The sequence below is a fragment of the Chrysochloris asiatica genome, unplaced genomic scaffold (genome assembly GCF_000296735.1).
Source record: "Chrysochloris asiatica unplaced genomic scaffold, ChrAsi1.0 scaffold00022, whole genome shotgun sequence".
In the NCBI taxonomy this organism is placed as follows: domain Eukaryota; kingdom Metazoa; phylum Chordata; class Mammalia; order Afrosoricida; family Chrysochloridae; genus Chrysochloris; species Chrysochloris asiatica.
This window is the reverse complement of record NW_006408540.1, coordinates 24,568,478-24,587,839: the sequence shown is the minus strand read 5'-3', so window position 1 is coordinate 24,587,839 and position 19,362 is coordinate 24,568,478. Positions and strand designations below refer to the sequence as shown.

At 38.0% G+C, this 19,362-nt stretch overlaps 1 protein-coding gene across 1 annotated transcript in view; it reads right to left on the bottom strand.

The window, feature by feature from the left end:
- RB1 (retinoblastoma 1) overlaps positions 1-19,362 on the bottom strand; it is a 250,862-nt gene that overhangs the window by 138,531 nt on the left and 92,969 nt on the right. Inside the window, exon 12 of the mRNA XM_006837641.1 lies at positions 1,083-1,170. Coding sequence (XP_006837704.1) covers positions 1,083-1,170 — 88 coding nt within the window. The remainder of the gene's footprint in view (positions 1-1,082; positions 1,171-19,362) is intronic.

The window sequence follows — 19,362 nt, the reverse complement described above, 5'->3', positions numbered from 1 at the left end:
AAGAGTTGATCATCACTGAAGCTGGACAATACATAGTGGAGGCTTCATTACATATTCTCTCAACTTTTACATATTTTTTAAAATTTTCACAATAGAAGTGTTTTTTAGAAACCTTTACAGAATCAAAGAAAGGCAATATGACTACAGGACAGAGTGGAAGAGTTACATCAGGTTTCCAAGACTGTAAATCTTTACAGAAGCAGAATGCCACATCCTTCTCCTGCAGAACGGATGGTAGGGTTGAAATGCTGAACTTTGAGTTCACAGTCAAGTGCTTAACCAGTGAATCACTAGGGCTCCAACGGAAAGTATTAATGACTGATAATGCTCAGAATTCTCAGGTAAAGAAATTCAATATAAAGCAGCATAAATAAAATGGCATTCATACGAAGTCAAACTATAAAACATTGCACTCAAATATCTTAAAAACAGCCAGGCTGACAAGACAGATTAACTACAAAGGGACAACAGTTACACTGACAGAAGACTTTTTAACAGCAACAATGGGAGCCAGGAAGTAGTAAGATAATATCCTTAAACTTCTCAGAGAAAGTATATTTTAACCTAAAATCGAACATTCAACTAAACTATATTACAAAAATAAGGACAAGGTATTTTCAGACTAAAAATCAAAACCAGAAAACACAACAAAAACCCTGTAAAGTTCAATCCACATAAAAATTAAAAAAAAAAAGACTTAGGAATGAGATCCAAGTTGCAAGAAAGAATGGTAAGCAAGGCAATTTGGTTGCTACTGTTGTCCTGTGCTGTCAAGATGGTTTCCAACTCATAGTGACCTTGTAGTACAAGGTTTTCGAGAGCAGCTGGTGGGTTTGAACTGCTGACCTTGCAGTTAGTTCGGTGCTTATCCTAAAGCACAACACCAAGTAAACATCAGTAAATTTTAAAAATAACACTAACTAAAGCAGTAGTACTATCAACTTGAAGGCTTAAAAAAGAAATAAAATAACAAACAACAACATGTTAGATGGGAGGTAGGTGTTTAAATATTCAATATGTTAACTTCTAATTTCAAATGTCTTCAACAAAATATCATCATAAGTACTCTATTTGTGGCTTACATTAAAATAGGAAATCAGATTTTCTGATGGTTGATCACATGCTGAATTTAAGATCATCATTAATTGTTGAATAGTATTCATAACAGTCCTAAGGAAAACAAACAGAAAGAGAAGTATTAAGCAGTGAAGGAAAAAATGAAATATGTTTATTCCACAAGTCAACCTGATCTTCGAACTCACTATCTCATATTTGTCTTTAAGAAGTTTGCTTAAATAATGCACTGCAAAATTCTCAGTTTGCTGTGATTTACAAAGAATTATATTTTATTTCAATCTTTAAGATATGTTCATAATCAGAAAGTTTAAGACTACAGAATTGGTACATTTATTTACTAATGAAACTACGGAGTCATAAAGTATTAATTAGGCATAAACTATTGAGATTCTACTTATGAGGAAATACATAAACTGGCATCAAAATATTCTTTCAAATCAAGGCAAGAAAATGTTTAGTAACTCAAGTTAAAGACTCAAATTATTCTCCTTTATTGTTGTTGTTAAGTGCCGTTGAGTCAGTTCTGACCCATAGCGACCCTGAACAGGGTTTCTGAGGCTGTACATCTTTACAGGAGCAGAAAGCCTCATCTTCCTCCCGCGGAGCAGAAGACATCATTCTAAAGGCCTAGATAATTTTAAAGGTCACCATTGTTAAGACATACAATTAAGATAATCTCTGAAGCTCTCATCAATTATGTAATTTTACTTGGTGTGAGTGTGTGCGGTATACAGTAAAGGGGAATGTGAAAATTTGGGATTAAAAATACATTTGAACAAAAAAATACATTTGAGGCAATGTTTAATGATGCCAAGAATTGCAGACATTTAACATTAACACAGCAGAAATGAAAAGAAAATCCACAAAATTATCTCAGTGCAGAAAATTACACGGAACAAAGAAACCAGCAGTACCACAGAAAAACATACCTATTGACAGTTACACTGAATGTAAATGGATTAAATTCACCAGTCAAGAAATGGAGCAGAATAGGTAAGAAAACAGGATCCTTCAATATGTGTCTACAAGAGACAGAGCTAAAAGATGCCAACAGCCTAAATTCCTATCAACAGAAAAACATTTAAACACGCTTTGGTACATATACACAATGGAATATTATGCAGTGTTGAAGAACAAAGATGAAATTGCAAACCACCTCATAACACAGATGAACCTAGAGAACACTAAGCTGAGTGAAATTAGTCAATCGCAAAAGGACAAATACTGTGTGAAATTAATGTTGTAAAAAAGTAAGAGAAAGTTTTCTTGATAAAATAAACAATCTGTGTGATGGATATGGGGGCGGTGGGGAGGGAGGAAGGAAAATTATTCATGGCTACAGGACAGACACATATTAACATAGATGACAAGGTAAGCAATATGAAACAAAAGGGAGGTGAGCAAAGAGAAGGTAAAGGTAAGTGGAGATACAGGGAGAAATGTAATAATTAAAGTGAATAGAAGTAGATATTGTTCAATGCTGTTGGTACAAGGAGGGTATTGCAATCATTGTAATAAAGCAAAGTGTATATGATTTGTCAAATGTATATGATTTGTCAAATGTAAAACTGATGGTATGCTCTGTAAACCTTCACTTAATTCACAATAAAAAATTTTAAAAGTAAAAAAGAATTGTAGATGTTTAAAACATGTTCAATGTCCTAAACCAAGCCTCTCTAAACTGCTATCTATACTTCCTCACCTTTTAGTTACATTGCCAGACTGCTTCTCTGTTTTCTGCGTCCATCATTGTACTCAAACCATAATTACTAAGACCAAAAATGATCAACTGCATAAAACAGAGACATTGTTCATTTGATCTCATGCTTGACTCTGCCTTGAAGCATTTGACACTCTTTAAAACTAGCTCTTTACTAAAACTCCATCCCTTGACTTACTTGGTACCAAATCTTTTCATTCTCCTTAATCCAACTTCCTTTATCTAGTCCATAAATGTTGCTATTCTTTCGGTTTCAGCCCTTAGCCATCCAGTCTTACCATTCATACAGCAATCATTCCAGGCAATCAGGGAGTCCCTGCGGGGCCCAAGTGATTAAGTTGTCACTTACTAACCAAAACGTTGATGGTCCAAACCTACCCAGTTGTGACTCAGATGGAAGACATGGTGATCTGCCTCCAAAAGGTCACAGCCTTGAAAACTATGGAGCACAGTTCTACACAACATATACGGGCTACCATGATTAAAAACTGACTTGATAGCAACTGCTTTGTTTTGTTTTTTTCTTTTAGGTTCAGACAATCTGATACATTTTTATGGTTTTTAACTCTTTCCATCCCCATGATTCCTAAACCTATGAGAGACTTTTATACACTATTGCTTGCTAGACATGTTCTTCACATCCTATCAATACCTGCAAGAAATTATATAAATTCATCAAATATTTATAAAACTGTTCTTGCTCGTTGATTTCCACTGCCAGTCTCTTCATCGAGAGCTCCATCATCTATCAACTTGATACATCAGTCCAGGGAAATTTTGTGTGACAAAATCTAAATATCACAAAAATGTTGCTATTTCAACCAGGTTTAAGTGTACAATTCAGTAAAGCCTGTGACAATAATCACATGCATCCCTTAAGAAATAAACTCTCTCCTTCCATCCTCTGATAACCACCTATGAGCTTTTTGTTTGATCTATTTCATGTTCTAGAGATTTTACAAGTAGAATTTTATAGTATTTACACTTTTAAGTTTCATTTATTTAACACAGAGTAGTTTTTTCCAAGGTTCATCCATATCAGAACTTCATTCCTCATCATAACTGAATAGTAATATTATTATGTATGTGTCATATTTTGCTTACCCAATTACCTGTGGTACACTTGGGTAGTAACTAACTTTAGCTATTATGGGAAATGCTGCAATAAACATGCAAATGTCTGATTAAGTCTTTCAATTTTAAGTTTTTCACTTGTGGAAAAATGGAATTGAAAGTCGATGGATTTCTTCTGTTTACTTTTTGAAGGCCCCTTACATGCGTACCAGTGAGATTGCTGAGTGAAATAGTAATCCAATGCCTAATTTTTTTAATTAGTCACTTTTCCACATTGACCGTACCATTTTACATCCCATCAGTAATGATTAAGGGTTCTAATTTCTCCACATTCTCACCAACACTTGCTAGGTTCCATTGTTCTGATACTAGTCATTCATTATAAGCTGAAACCCTCTGCCATCATGCTGATTCTGACACAAACTACGAGATTTGTGTTGTTGATGTTAAGTGTCGTTGAGTTGCTTCTAATTTATAGCGACCCAATATTGTGCCTGTAAAATCTAAAATCATCTGTTGCTATGGTTTTGACTTGCAATTCCTTAATAGCTAGTACCTGGAGTCCTGCTGTGGCGCTGTAAGTAGGTTTGAACTGAAAGTTGGTTTGAACTGCAAGGTCGGCAATTCAAACTCAGCAATCACTCCTTAGACACCCTATACAGGATTGCTATGAGTCAAACTGACTCGACAAACTGACTAGACAGCACTTAACCACCACCAACTACAATGACTCATATCTGCTGCAGCTCTGTAAGATCAACACAGGACTGCAGACCACAAAATCAGCAGTTCAAATTCCCCAGCTGTGCCCTGGAAACCCGGTACAAGGTTGCTATAAGTTGGAATGGATTCTGTGGCACTAAACAACAATAACAAAATTATGCAGATTTGGTGATGTGAGGTAAGTACTAGACAATTAACTACAACAACGTCTACAATTAAATCCACCAACTGCTCCGCAGAAGGACGATGCCTTGGAAATCATATACAGGCTTGCTATGAGTTGCATCCAACTGGATGGCACTTAACAACAACAACTAATAAAGGATGTCTGGTGAAAAAATGATTAAGCACTCAGTTACTTAATAAAAGGGTGACAGTTCAAACCCACCCAGCAGCTTAATGAAAGAAAGACTTGGTAATCAGCTTCCTTAAAGGTTATGCTGATACAATTCGAACTGAAAGCAACCCTGTGTACAACAGAATGAAACACTGCATAGTCTGGCACCATCCTCACAATTTTCCTATGTTTGAAACCATTGTTACAGCCGCTGCGTCAATCTATCTGTGGTACCATGAATTTACTTAAAATGACTTTTCTATCCAATATGTTCTTAATTACCACAAAGTGCCTGGATGAGACCATTCAAATAAAGTTTATAGAACTCTAAGGCTAGGATTCCACTAGTTGTTTGTCAATTTGTTACTATGGTGGCTTACATGTTGCTATTACTCTGAAAGTTGCGCCAAAGTCACTTTAAACACAAGCAGGGTCACCCACAGTGGACAGGCTTCAGCTGAGTTTCCAGACAAAGACAGAATAGGAAGAAGGAGAGATGGAATACTTTAGAATATTTAGTCACTGAAAATTTAATGAATGGCAGTGGAACACTGTCAGCACCATAACACTGAATACTGAGACATGGTGAAGATCACCACAATACTGTCATAGTATTGAAAGATTAGCCCCTTAGGTTGGAAGGCACTCAAAATATGACTGGGGAACAGCTGCCTCCTCAAAGTAGAGTTGACCATGATGATGAGAATGAAATAAAGTTTTAAGGACCTTCATTTGCTGATGGGGCACAATTCAAACTGAGGAGAAACAGCTATTGTTGTTGTTGTTAGGTGCCTTTGAGTATGTGCCAACCCATGCCAACCCTGTATAGGAACAGTTGGTAAGCTTGAACCGGCAACCTTGTGATTCAAACCGACGTTGCAGTCCAGCGCATTAGCCCACAGCAGGACACCAGGACTCCAGAAACAGCTATAAACATCCATTAATAATCAGAATATGGAATGTACAAAGTATGAATCTAGGAAAATTGGAATTGTCAGAAAAAAAATGAAAGTGAGCACATAAACATCGATATCCCAGGCATTGGTGAGCTGAAATGGATTGGTATTCACCATTTTGAATCTAACAATCACATGGTTGACAATGCTGGGAATGCCAAATTGAAGAGGAATGCGGTGGCATTCATCTTCGAAAGAACATTTCAATATCTATCTTGAAGCAAAACACCATCTGTGATAGGATAATCTCCATATGCCTATAAGGAAGACCAATTAATATAACTATTATTCAATTTTACACACCAACCACAAAAGCCAGTTATGATGAAATTGAAGAATTCTACCAACTTCTTCAATCTGAAACATGCAATCAAGATGTATTGCTAATTATTGGCAACTAGAATTCGGAGGTTGGAAACAAAGAAGAAAAATTGGTCATTGAAAAATAGGGCATTGGTGATAAAAATGATGCTGAAAATCACATGATAGAATTTTTTAAAGTATTTATTATGAATTATATGTTAGTTTATATGGGTGAACATTATCTTTACATTCATCCTATCGTATTTTGTTTCATTGCAATGATCACAATTCCCTGCATGCATCATAAAATAACAAAAGGGTACACCCCACACGCTTGCCGCCTGACCACCAGCCCATAGCCCCTCTCCCTCCCTGAGTCCAGAGTCCCCAACCGCTCCTTCTGTCCACGTCATCATCTCTGCCTCCATCCCTAGCGTTGCCACCTCTCCGGAATGGGGACAGGGTCTCGCACCTCGCTTTTCTCCCTTGATGGTTCCATGGATCTCCACTCCTGGACTTGAGACTCAGATCATGCCACTCTCCTCCTTTGTTACTAAACACTTACATTTACCTTTCCAACACTCACTGTCAGACCTGATAGCAATCATTCCCTATTGAACCACAGGAGTCCTTTCCTCCTCACCTTTTATCAACCCCATCCAGACAGGTTGAAAACAATTCAGTGGAGATTCTACCTTTCCCTGTATCCTCTGGAGAGCTAGGTTCCCTATTGAAAGCTTGTAAGCCAGTCACTTCTTGCCTTTGTAGTCCCCCCATTTTGGGTAGCCAATGTCTAAGTTCCCCATTCCTGTCGACCCTGTGTACCAAGGGGATGGGAATGATCCTTACTGTAGAGATTTGTCTGCTCCTTTGTCATACTGCATCCACAAGCATAGGTCAAGTTCATCCACTTGTGGTGGGTTACTTTTTCTTTTTTTGTGTATTCCTCTTCTTTCTTCCTCTAGTTGTGTTCTGATCATCCAGCCATTGATGCCAGGTCAAATGGGTACTATCTGCAAGTGTGGGTGTTCTTGTGCAACATCCCTCACTTCGTATTAGCTGGATGTTTCACACTCTGTTCTAGTCCTCTGGGGCCCTGTCCCTGCCCCTGGGCCCAGGAGTCCCCAGAACTCGTAATACTGTTGGTTGACCAGGTCTCAATCCAGATTAAAAGGAGTCTGGAGTCTATTGAATGTGGTCAAACTTAGTTCACAATTTCATTGCTGTTTTCTCTTTATCAGTGACCAATGTGGTCAGCAGCAGGACCATATGCCTGCTAGTGTATTCCAATTGAGTTTCAGTCTTGGAAGGAGATTTGCCTTGAGGGGACCTGACTACATGCCTTGATGGCTACCTGGGGAACAAGTTGCTTGTTCTTGTAGTAGTCAGTTGGACTGCTGTTATTGTTTTTGAATTTTTCCTGCTGGTCTTTCTTTCAAGAAGTATCTTCTGTTCTTCTAGCTGCTCCAGACTGGTCTGCTTGTCCTTTCAAGTGGAAATGCCCCACCTCAGAAGATTCTGGATGGGAATCAGGATTCCACCTATGGTCTTGTGCAATGCAAAGGTTCTTCCGGAAGCCTCCTTCACTGGGCAAGTTCTAGCTCCATTTTAGGTATTCCAATCAGTTAAAGGCTAAAGACAGAATTACAAGCATTCTCTGGTGATGTTTCTGGCTAGTCCTCTCTCTCCCCTTCAAGTATCTATTTTATAATAGTAGGGCAAGGGAAACCGAGATTCAAAAGACAGCCAAGCATCTTAACATTATTTCTCCACTTTTACCCATTCACACCCTGCCTCAATCTTTGTATCCATGAGCCCTGTTGTTCCACAGTTGTGCTTACATCGTTATTTACCTCTGTCCTATTTAGCCCATGTAAACCTGCCTAACTATTCTCCCATCCGCCTTGTTTTCCCTTTCCCCTTCCCCTGTAGTGTATGGCCTGCCCCCCAGCACCCAAACTAACATGATAGAATTTTGTAAGATCAATGATTTCTTCATTGCAAATACCATTTTTTAAACAACATAAAAGACAATTATACACATGGATCTCATCAGACAATTATACATATGGACTACACAGAAATCACAGTTACTATATCTGTGGAAAGAGATGAGGGAAAAGCTCCAAATTATCAGCCATAACAAGATCGGGGCAGAATGTAGAACAGATCATAAATTGCTCATATTCAAGTTCAGTCTTAAGCTGAAGAAACTTAAAACAAGTTCATGAGAACCAAAATATGGCCTTGAACACATCCCACATGAATTTAGAGATCATCTCAAGAACGCATTTGATGAATTAGAAACTAATGACTGAAGACCACAAGAGTTGTAGGATGACATCAAGAACATCATACAGGAAGAAAGCTAAAGGTCATAAAGAAAACACAAAGAAGGAAAAGACCAAAGTGGATGTCAGAAGAGACTCTGAAACTTTCTCTCCAGTAGAGAATATCAGAAAAATATTTACCTATTATTTCTTGATTATGCAAAGGCTTTCAATTTTGTGGCTCATGACAAGCTACAGACAACGTAATTAATTGTGTTCATGAGTAACCTGTACACAGACCAAGAGACAGTCATTCAATAGAACAAGTGGACAATGAATGGGCCAGGGTTGTATTCTTTCACCATACTTATTCAATCTGTATGCTGAGCAAATAATCTGAGAAACTGGATTATATGAAGCAGAACATGGAATCAGAATTGGAGGATGACTCATTAACAATCTGAAATATGCAGATGATACAGTATTGCTAGTTGAAATCAAGAAGTACTTAAGCTATTTACTGATGAGGATCAAATACCACAGCCTTCAGTATGGGTTGCATCTCAATGTAAAGAAAACAAAAATCCTCACCACTGTACCAACAGATAACAACCATATAAACCAAGAAAAGATTGAAGTTGTCAAAGACTTCATTTTGCTCAGACCAGCCACCAACATTCATGGACACAACAGTCAAGAAATCAAACAACATATTGCACTAAGCAAATCTGCTGCACAAGACCTCTTTAAAGTGTGGAAGAGCAAAGATGGCAGTTTAAGGACTAAGGTGGATATCTGACCCAAGCCATGAGATATATATTTTCTTACAATCCCCTCCATGCATCATCAAAAACCAAAGGATACACCCTGCAACTCTGCCCCCCGGCAGTCAGTACACAGCCCCTCTTCCTCCCTGAGTCCAGAGTCCCCAGCCACTCCATCTCTCCATGCCATTGTCTCTGCCTCCATCTCTAGCGTTGTTGCTTTTCTGGATAGGGTTTCGCACTCCGCTCTTCTCACTTGATGGTCCCAGAAACCTCCACTCCTGGACTGCAAAATCAACCACTCCCCTCCTTTTGTTACAAAACATCTACCTTTACATTTCTGACCCTCAAAGCCAGTCCTGAAAGCAATTATTCACTATTGTACCACAAGAGTCCTGCCCCATCTCAACAAACTGGAAATCACTCAGTGGAGATTCTACCTCCCCCTGCCCCTCTGGAACTAGGTTCCCTCTTGAAAGCTTGTAAACCAGTCACTTCTTGCCTTTGTAGCGCCCCCATTTTGGGTAGCCAATGTCTAAGTTGCCCATCCCTGTCAACCCTGTGTACCAAGGAGGTGGAAATGATCCTTGCTGTAAAGATTAGTTCCCTCTTTTGAACTACTGCATCCATAAGTATAGGTCAGGTTCATCAAATTGTAGCAGATCACTCTTTATTTTCCTCTTCTTTCTTCTTCTAGTTGAGTTCTTATTATCCAGCCATTGAAGTCAGGTCAAGTGGGTACTATGTGCAAGTAGGGGTATTTTTGTGCATATCCCCTCACTTTTTCTCAGCTGGATGCTTCACTTTCCACTCTAATCCTCTGTGGCCACGTCACTGTCTCTGGGCCCCAAGCCACAAAATTTTAAATAACCTCATATGCATGTGAAAGCTGAATGGTGAATAAGGAAGATCATAGAAGAACTGAGGCATCTGAATTAATGGTGTTGGAGGAGAATATTGAAAGCACCATGGACAGCCAAAATAACAAACAGATCTGTGTTGGAAGAAGTAGAGAGTGCTCTTTGGAAGCCAGGATGCCCAGACATCATTGCTCATGGATAGAGACATGATAGAGACACCATGCTTGGTAAAGTGGAGGGTCAATGAAAAAGAGAAAGACCAGCTCTACTACCATCATTTTTTTAATTAGCATCAGTAAAATTCTACTTGTGTGTGGTACTAATAATTGTTGTTGTTGTTAAGAGCTGTTGAGTCAGCTCCGACTCATAGTGACCCCTGTATAGGATGTCTGAGGCTGTACATCTTTCTCCCAAAGAACATCTGGTAGGTTTGAACTGCCAACTTTATGGCTTTCAGTCCAATGCTTACCATACAAAGCCACAGTGTTCCCCATGTTAAAGATACTGTTCGATAACTTCCACATTCTGTAATGTCACCTTTCTTTGCCATAAATATGGTTCACTTTGAGTCACTTGGGCAGGTAACTGCCCTCCAAATTTCTTAGCATAGATGAGTGAGCACCCTCAGAACTGCATTGATTTGCTGAGACACTTCAAGAGGTATTCCATCTGTTATTGTAGCCTTATTTTTCACTAATACCTACAGCACAACTTGGACTTCCTTCAATTCTTGATCATACGCTACTGCCTAAGATTTTCTACATATAAAAACCATGTGATCTGTAAAAGGGATTGTTTTACTTTTTCTTTTCTGATTTGAATACCTTTTATTTTCCTTGCCTAATTACTCTGGATATTGGTGTGGTGCTGTGGATCAGCACTGGACTGTAAACCACAAAGTCGGCAGTTCAAACCATCAAGCTGGTCCTCAGAAACCCTATACAGGGTGTCACTATGAGTAGCAAAGTATTTGATGGCACTGAACAACAACAGAACACAGAAATGTTGCTCTTCTTGTTAACTGCAGTCGAGGCAGTTCCAACTCATGGTGACCCTGGATAAGGTTTCCATGGAGCAACTGGTGGGTTTGAACCACTGACCTTGCAGCTAGCGTCTAGTGCTTATCCTACAGTGTCACAGCAGAACTCTATTAATGTTGAAAAGCAGTGGTGAAAGTAGGCATTTATGTCTTATTAACCTCAGATGAAAAGCTTTGCAGTCTTTCTCCAATGTGTATCAATTTTCCTAGGAGTTTTTCATAACTTTCCATTATCATATTGAGAAATTTTCCATCTATTCCTAGTTTGTTAGTGTTCTTATCATAAACAAAAACATTTTATCATAAAGAATGTTGAATTTGGTGAAATGTCTTTTCTGTGTCAACTGCAATGTGATTCTTTTCCTGCATGAGGTGTGTTACACTGACTGGTGTTCTTATGAACCATCCTTGCATTCAAAGGGTAAATTACACTTGGTCACAGTGTACTACCCTTTTTCTATGCTACTGGATACAGTTTGCTAATATTTTGTTGAAGCATTTACCTGTATATTCATAAGGGATATTGATCTGTAGTTTTCCTTTGGTATCTTTGTCTGATTTTGTTAACAGTGTAATGCTAGCCTCACAGAAACGGTTATAGGAAGTATATCTTCCTCTTCTATTTTTTGGAAGCACTTGAAATACAATGATTTCAATATTTCTTTAAATTCTTGGTAGAATTCCCCAGTGAAGCCACCAAGTCCAAGACCTTTCTTTGTTGGGTGGCTTTTGATTACAGATTCAATTTCTTCAGTTACTATGGTGGTGGTAGTTATGTGCCATGGAGTCAGTGCCCACTCATAGTGATCTTTTGAAAATTCCTGTTTCTTTTTGAGTCAATATAGGGAGGGTTCTAAAGAATTTGTCTATTCCATCTAGGTATCTAGTTTGCTGTCATATAATTATTCATAGTATTTTCTTATAATTCATTTTATTTACACAGGATCAGAAGAAATGTCTCTACTTTCATTTCATATTTTAGTTAATTGCATCACCTCTCTTTTTTCCTTTGCAAGTCTAGCTAAAGGTTTATCATTTTATTAGTCATTTCAAAAATCAAAACTTCTGGTTCCAATGATTCTACTGTCTTCTGACCCAAGCCATGGTATTTTCAGTTGCCTCGCATGCATGCAAAAGCTGACCAATGAATAAGGAAGACCTAAGAATTAATGTCTTCGGATTATGGTGTTGGCAAAAAGTATTATGCATACCAAAGACTGTCAGAAGAACAAAGAAACATGCCAAGGAGTAAGTACAGCCAGAAAGCTCTTTAGAAGAACAGATGATAAGACTTCATCTCATGTACTTTAGACATATCAGGAGAAAACAGTCCCTGGAAAAAACATCATACTTGGAAAAGTAGACGGTCAATGAAAAAGAGCGAGATTCTGATGGAATTTGTTTGACACAGTGCCTGCAACAATGGGCTAAAGCATAAAAAAGATTGTGTAGATGGTGCAAGACAGGGCAGTGTTTCATTTTGTTGTATATAAGGCTACCACGAATCAGAATCAACTTGACAGTACCTAACAGCATTGTATTCCTATTCTTTATGTCATGTGTCTCTGCTCTGATAGCTGTAATTTCCTTCCCTCTAAATTTTGGGTTAGTTTTCTCTTCTTTTCATAGTTCCTCAAGCTGTAAAAGTAGGCTATATATTTGAGATCTCTCTTCTTTTTTAATGCAGACAACAGCTATAAATTTTAAAGTACGTTGTAATTTCATTTCAATCAACTTTAAATATTTTCTTGTTTCCCTTTTTATTTCTTCTTTAACTAACATATTAGTTAATAATGTGTTGGTCAATTTCTACATATTTGCATAATTGAGTTTTCCTTCTATTACTGAAAATACTTGGTATGACTTCAATATTTTTAAATTTATTGAGACTTGCTGCACGACATAGCATATCATCTATCCTGGAGAATGATCCACGTACATTGGAGAAGAACATGTATAATGCTGATATTGATTCAAGTGTTCTATATGTCTACTAGGTCTGGTTGGTTTATAGTGCTTCTCAACTCTATATCCCTACCCTACTCATCTTCTGTCCACATATTCTATTCATTAATGAAAATGGATTGTTTGGATGTCCAATTAGTATTGTAGAACTATTTCTCCTTTTAATTCTGCCAGTGTTTGCATCGTACATTTTGAGGTTCTAATATTATTAGGTACATATATAATTAAAATTGTTATATTTTCCTAATGAATTGACCCTTTTACCACTATATATGCCCTTATCCCTTGTAACATTCTAACTGAAAGTCTATTTTGCTGATATTAAAATTGTCACCTCAGCTCTACTTTGGTAATTATTTACATGGAACACTTTTGCACACTTTCAATGTTCTCGTGTCCTTGAACCTACAATGTGTCTCTTTTTAAAACTACCAATTTGATTTTTGTGTCCCTAATACCTGTTTCCCTTGTAATTTTTTATTGCTGCTGAAACTGGGATATTTGAATAGTATAATGTAGTAACTCTGGAACTCATATTCTTCCAATCTCCAGGGATTGTCACTTTTTTAAATTTCTGAGGCTGTATTAGTGCGTCTGCTCAGAGACGTCCCCTAACAATTGTTATAGCGCTTCCCTCCAAGACCTCCATGGGCTCTGTTTCACAGCCTATGCCCAACTAGTGTTTCAAAAGAAATTCCCTGTATTCCAGGGGTGGGGGGGGGGAACTACAAATAATATCTGTTTACTCCACTCCTCAAGAATTGCTATTGTTACTTAATGAGGGCTACAATCAACTGTTTGGTGATTTTTCCAAGCTATTTTATAAACTAGATAATACTCCAATCTTTATTTCTATGGTCAATCATTGGCTTAACATATTTTACACAAAAAAAGCAAGGTGAAAAAGTATGCTGGGCCTCTAAGCTGCTGCTACTTAGAGAAAGTACTACTACAAAAGGGCCCAAACCACTGTAGTTGCCTATACTTTTCTCTCAGGACACACCTAACCAACCCAACTGTAAACTACGCTCTAAATCCTTGGACTACAAGGTCCCCACTGACTGCCCATGGTTCCAGCCACTCACTCCATGAACAAGGTGGGGCCAAGGAATGGATGGAACTATAGCCACCCAGCATACATAGCTCACCTACGTAACATTAGCAGCCTTTCCCTTCATCTGACATTAGCTTAGTTTTGGTTTTAGTGCCTGATCAGATTTCAAATTTCCAAAATAGTTGGTTTCAGTAACTTTTTCCAGCTCAGTTGTTTTCAAGGAACCTTCCTATTCCACCATTTCGCACGATGTCACTCTACATCAAAGGCTCTGACTAATTATATCTATGGAAGTAGGACCTAGTCATACATACTTTGAAAAAGCTCCTCAGGTATTTCTAATGTTTGTCCCTGGTTAAGAATCACTGCAACAGACTAATAGGTCTCCTTATTTATTCACCTCGTTTCCTTAGTACATTCTTTCATAATTTATGACCATGGAAACTTACAAAAATCAAACCTGTTTTTCTTAGTCCTGCTTAATACCTATTTGTAGCACAGCTAGTAAAATTATATCACACTTAAGCTAAATTCCAAACTTCTAAGTATGGCACATAAGACCCCACCTAATCTAACACATTCCACCTTCCTCAACAGTAATTTTAACTTCCCAACAGACCAGCAACAGTCTAGCAGAAACCCTTATAACCAGCAACCCTGCCCCCAGCTTCATCAAGGGTCTCCACAAACTATTTCTGGTCTGAGTGCCCTGAACATAGATAACACATAGGCCTAAAGGAACTCTATCTAGGGCCAGGAACTGCACTGTCACATCCCTCCCTCACCCACCTCATGAGCTCCTTGGTTTGCAAGGGGCCCGCAAGAGTTTGCTCCTCTCCAGGTCCAACAGCTACATTGTTTTATTGTTGTTTGTTTGTGTTTTTTTCATTTCATTGTTTAGTTGTTTTTGTGTGTTTATTCTTTCTCCTTCCATTCGCTTGAATTTTATACTTTCTATCATGGTTTTTGTTTTTAGTCTCTCTCTACTCATTTCCTCTCAACTTCCATTTTTTTACTTTTGATCTTTATGACATTCTACTCTACTTCGATTTTCACCTTTCCTTTCCCTGGTTTTTCTAAGTATTTTCTTATTTCTGTTATTTTCTCTATTATTATTTTTTTTTTTCTCTATAGCTCCATTTCCCTGTTCCTTTTCTCTTTTTAGTTGTTATGTTGTTTTTTTCTGGTTGGAGCTTAATTTAATTTCTTTTTGCTTCTTTATTATTTTCTCCTTACATTGTTGGCTGTGTGTTTACTTATTCCGTTTTGGTACCTTTGGGGTGGGGGAAGAGGGTGTTCTCTCTTTCCCACTCAACAGGAGACAACCATACCCTCCGCAGTTCTACCCACTGGGATGGAACCAAAAATAACTCCTATGCCACTTGATCAGCAATAGACAACAGCCAACAGCAGGCAAATTCACCCTGTGGTAGTAGGTGAGGCGCACAGACCACAAAGGTAGAACAGTGCACACATTTCTATTTTCTAACTACACTCACAGGAGACATTTGGTGAGAGCCTGAGAACACATCAACAAACACTCCACAATAAAAACAAATACAACACTACCACAATGTCCCAAAACAACAGACAATTATAGCTCACATGAAGAAACAAGAAAGAATGAGTCAAACAAATGATCACTATGCAAAGCCAGAAAGCGTTTCTGAGGAATAAAAAGGAATGGAGCTAACTGAAAAAGAAGCAAAAGAATGATATTTAGGTATCTTCAAAGGATTGACAGATAAATCAAGGAAAATAAGGAGAATGTAGGAAGAACTTAAGACGAATTTCAGGAAAACACTGCAAAATCAAATAGAACAATTAAATGCAAATTTTAAAAAATACAAAACCTGCAGAGAGAAATCCAGAAGATCAATACTAAGATTTCAGAGATGGGCAAAGGAATAAATTCAAACCAATGGAAGTTCAAATTAATGAGCTTGAAGATAAATCTCTCAGTACTAGTATGCTAAGAGAACAATCAGAAAAAAGAATGGAAAAATTCAAAGAAAGCCAAACAGTTATGTGGGATACCATGAAGAGGAATAAGTTACAGGTGATGAGAATTCCTGAGCAGGAAGAGACAATAGAAGCAGAGAGAAAACTGTTGAAAGAAAATTTCCCTGATATCATGAAAGATGCAATGTAGGCATACAAGAAGGTGAATGAACCCTAAACCAAACAGATCCAAAAGAAAATCACCAAGACATATCATAATCAAACTTTCCAAAACCAAAGACAAGCAAATAACCCTGAGGGCAGCTCCGGAAAAACAAAAAGGTACTTACAAAGGAGTATCAATAAGACTAAGTTCTGATTTCTCAGCAAAAACCAAGCAGACAAGAAAGCAACATGATAAACAAAACTTTGAAATTCAGAAAAACAATGACAACCAAAAGTCATATACCCAGCAAATACGTCTCTCAAATAGGATGTCAGAATTAGGGCACTGTCAGATAAACAGAAATTAAAAGAATTTGAAATAATAAGACCAACTTTACAAAAATTATTAAAGGGTGTTCTCTACACTGAGAACCAACAACAGCAGACAACAACCTCAGATTAACATATATGATACCACCACCCAGAACTCAATCCAGATATGGTGGTGATGGTGGTTATGTGTCATGGAGTCGGTTCTGACTCCATGTGTAAGGTTTATGAGGCTGTAAGTAAGGTTTATGAGGCTGTAAATCTTTACAGCAGCAGAGAGCTTCATCTTTTTCCCATGGAACAGCTGGTAGTTTTTAACTGCTGACCTTGCAGTTAGCAGCCCATCTTGTAACCACTAGGTTACCAGAACTCCTTAATCCAGATATAGAAATATTTAAAGTTAAACAAACCTACAAGACTGAAAACAGGGAACCAGAGATAATTTATAATCAACAACAAAGCAAAAAGAGGGAATAGTGTAGATACAGAACTTCCAAATGGCAAGAAAGTCAAGCAGATTTCAAGAAAAACAGACTGTTTAAAGCAGGGAAAAATTAATAAATCACAGAAAACTAATACGCCTTCATATTAAAATTAAAAAGAGGAAAATTAAGATTTCGTAAACCTTAACACAATAGAAATGAAAAGAAAACCTACAAACAAATGAACTCAGCATAGAAAATTATGTGGAAGAAACCAGCAGCACCACAAAGAAACACACAGCAAAACGAGAGCAATCAACTCGTATCTATTGAAAATTATACTGACTGTAAATGGATTAAATGCACCAGTCAAAAGATAGAAGAGTAGCACAAGAGATAAGAAAACAGAATCTTTCAAAACGCTGTGTATCGAGACACACAGAAAAGAAGAGGACAGCCTAAATGCCTACCAAAAGAAGAATAGTTAAACTTTGGTACATACACACAGCGGAATACTACACAAAGTTGAAGAATAACGATGAATCTAAAAAACACCTTGCAATATGGATGAACTGGAGAAACATTGTGTTGAGTGAAATTAGTCAGTCACAGAGAACAAATATTGTATAATACCACTGTTGTAAAGAGTTAAAAGGTTTTCTGATAAAAGAAACATTCTACGATGGTTACTGATGGGGAGAGGGACAATTATTTATGGGCTAGCAGGTAGACACGTGACAATGTAGATGATGGGGCAGGCAATATACAAAAGAGAAGCTGGCAGAAGTTTAACAGGAGACACAGGGAGGAATGCAAGAGTTAAAGTGAACAGAGATAAATATTGTTAACTGATGGTACATGGAGTGGGAAAAATTATGTGTCAACGGCCTGAAGACTCAAAAGCAGAAGACTCAAAAGAGGCATTACAAGCCCTTTCAGAAGCCTGATGCTTGAGATTGGTTTATTGGCAGGAATGTGGAGGCCTACACACATTCAAAGATGGTTCACTACCATGTTTGGTCAGGCCACTGCTGCTTTCAACTCTGATGAAAATATGTGGTTGCCATGCAATGGGTATACTACTCTTGTTTTCTAAGAGAGAAAGTACATTTCTATCACAGCTTCAGCCCGAAGCTTTTCCTGTTCAGTTATTGTTCCAGTTCAACAAAGTTTTTTAATTGTGGTTCTGCTCCAGTTTCACTTCCTTAGTCATGACTAAACCAAAAAGAACTGGTTGTAAGCACTGACAGAAGGTCACCAACAGAGTTGGGTGTCCGGGCCCATGTAGACAAATGCTCTAGCAGAGCAAGCAGCAGTGTTGAGTATAAGCTGGCCTGCCACTGGCACATCAGATGACCTAGTTACTCTGAGAGTTATAACCATAGGCCTAGAAGGACCTGGTGGTAGAGATTCAGGAGATCCTGCACAAGAGCTTTCCCATTAGTGAGACAAAGCCCAGCAAGACTCAACAGTAGAACAAGAACACCCAAACTTGCAGATAGTATCCATCTAACCTAGCCTTGATGGCTTGATAATCAGAATGTGACTAGAGGAAGATTTATTTAAAAAAATTTTTTTGATAAAGGAAATGAGGGTAAATTGCTACAATTTGATGAACTTGACCTATACTCATGGAGGTACTAACTCAAAATACCAACAGAGAGGGAAGGAGTCTTCACATCAAGGATCAATGCTATCCCCTCTACATACAAGGTAGATAGGGACAGGCAACTTAGACATTGGCTACCTAAAATGAAAGGGTGATAAACACTTAAAAGTGACTGGCTTATAAGGTTTTAAGAGAGTGTTTAGTTTAAAAGTGGGTGGGGGAAGATAGCATCCCCACTGAATAGTTTTCATCTTGTCTAGATGGGTCTGGTAAAAAGAGATGGGGATAAGACTCTTACAATTAAATAGTGATTAATTGTTATCATTACTAATTGCGATTGTCACAATTGTAACGGTATAAGTTTTATAACAAAGACAGGGGAGTGGTTAATCTTACAGTCCAGAAACAGAAGACCAAGACCCTAGGACCATCAAGGTAGAAGACCACAAGCGGAATATGGGACCTTATCCAGAGAAGCAGCGATATCAGAGATGGAGGCAGAGATGGTGACATGGAGAGAGGGAGCAGCTGAGGACTCTAGTTTCATGGAAAGAGAGGAACTGAGAGCTGGTGACCAGGAGGCAGACTTGTAGAATGTGCCCTTTGATGGTGTAAATTATTATATATGCCTTAGTGCTTTTAAAAAAAAAAAAAAAACAGCCAAAATGAATAGAGAGAAATACTGTTAACTGATGGTACATGGAGGGGATTATAATCATTGTAATGAAACAAAGTGTATGTTTTGTTGACTGT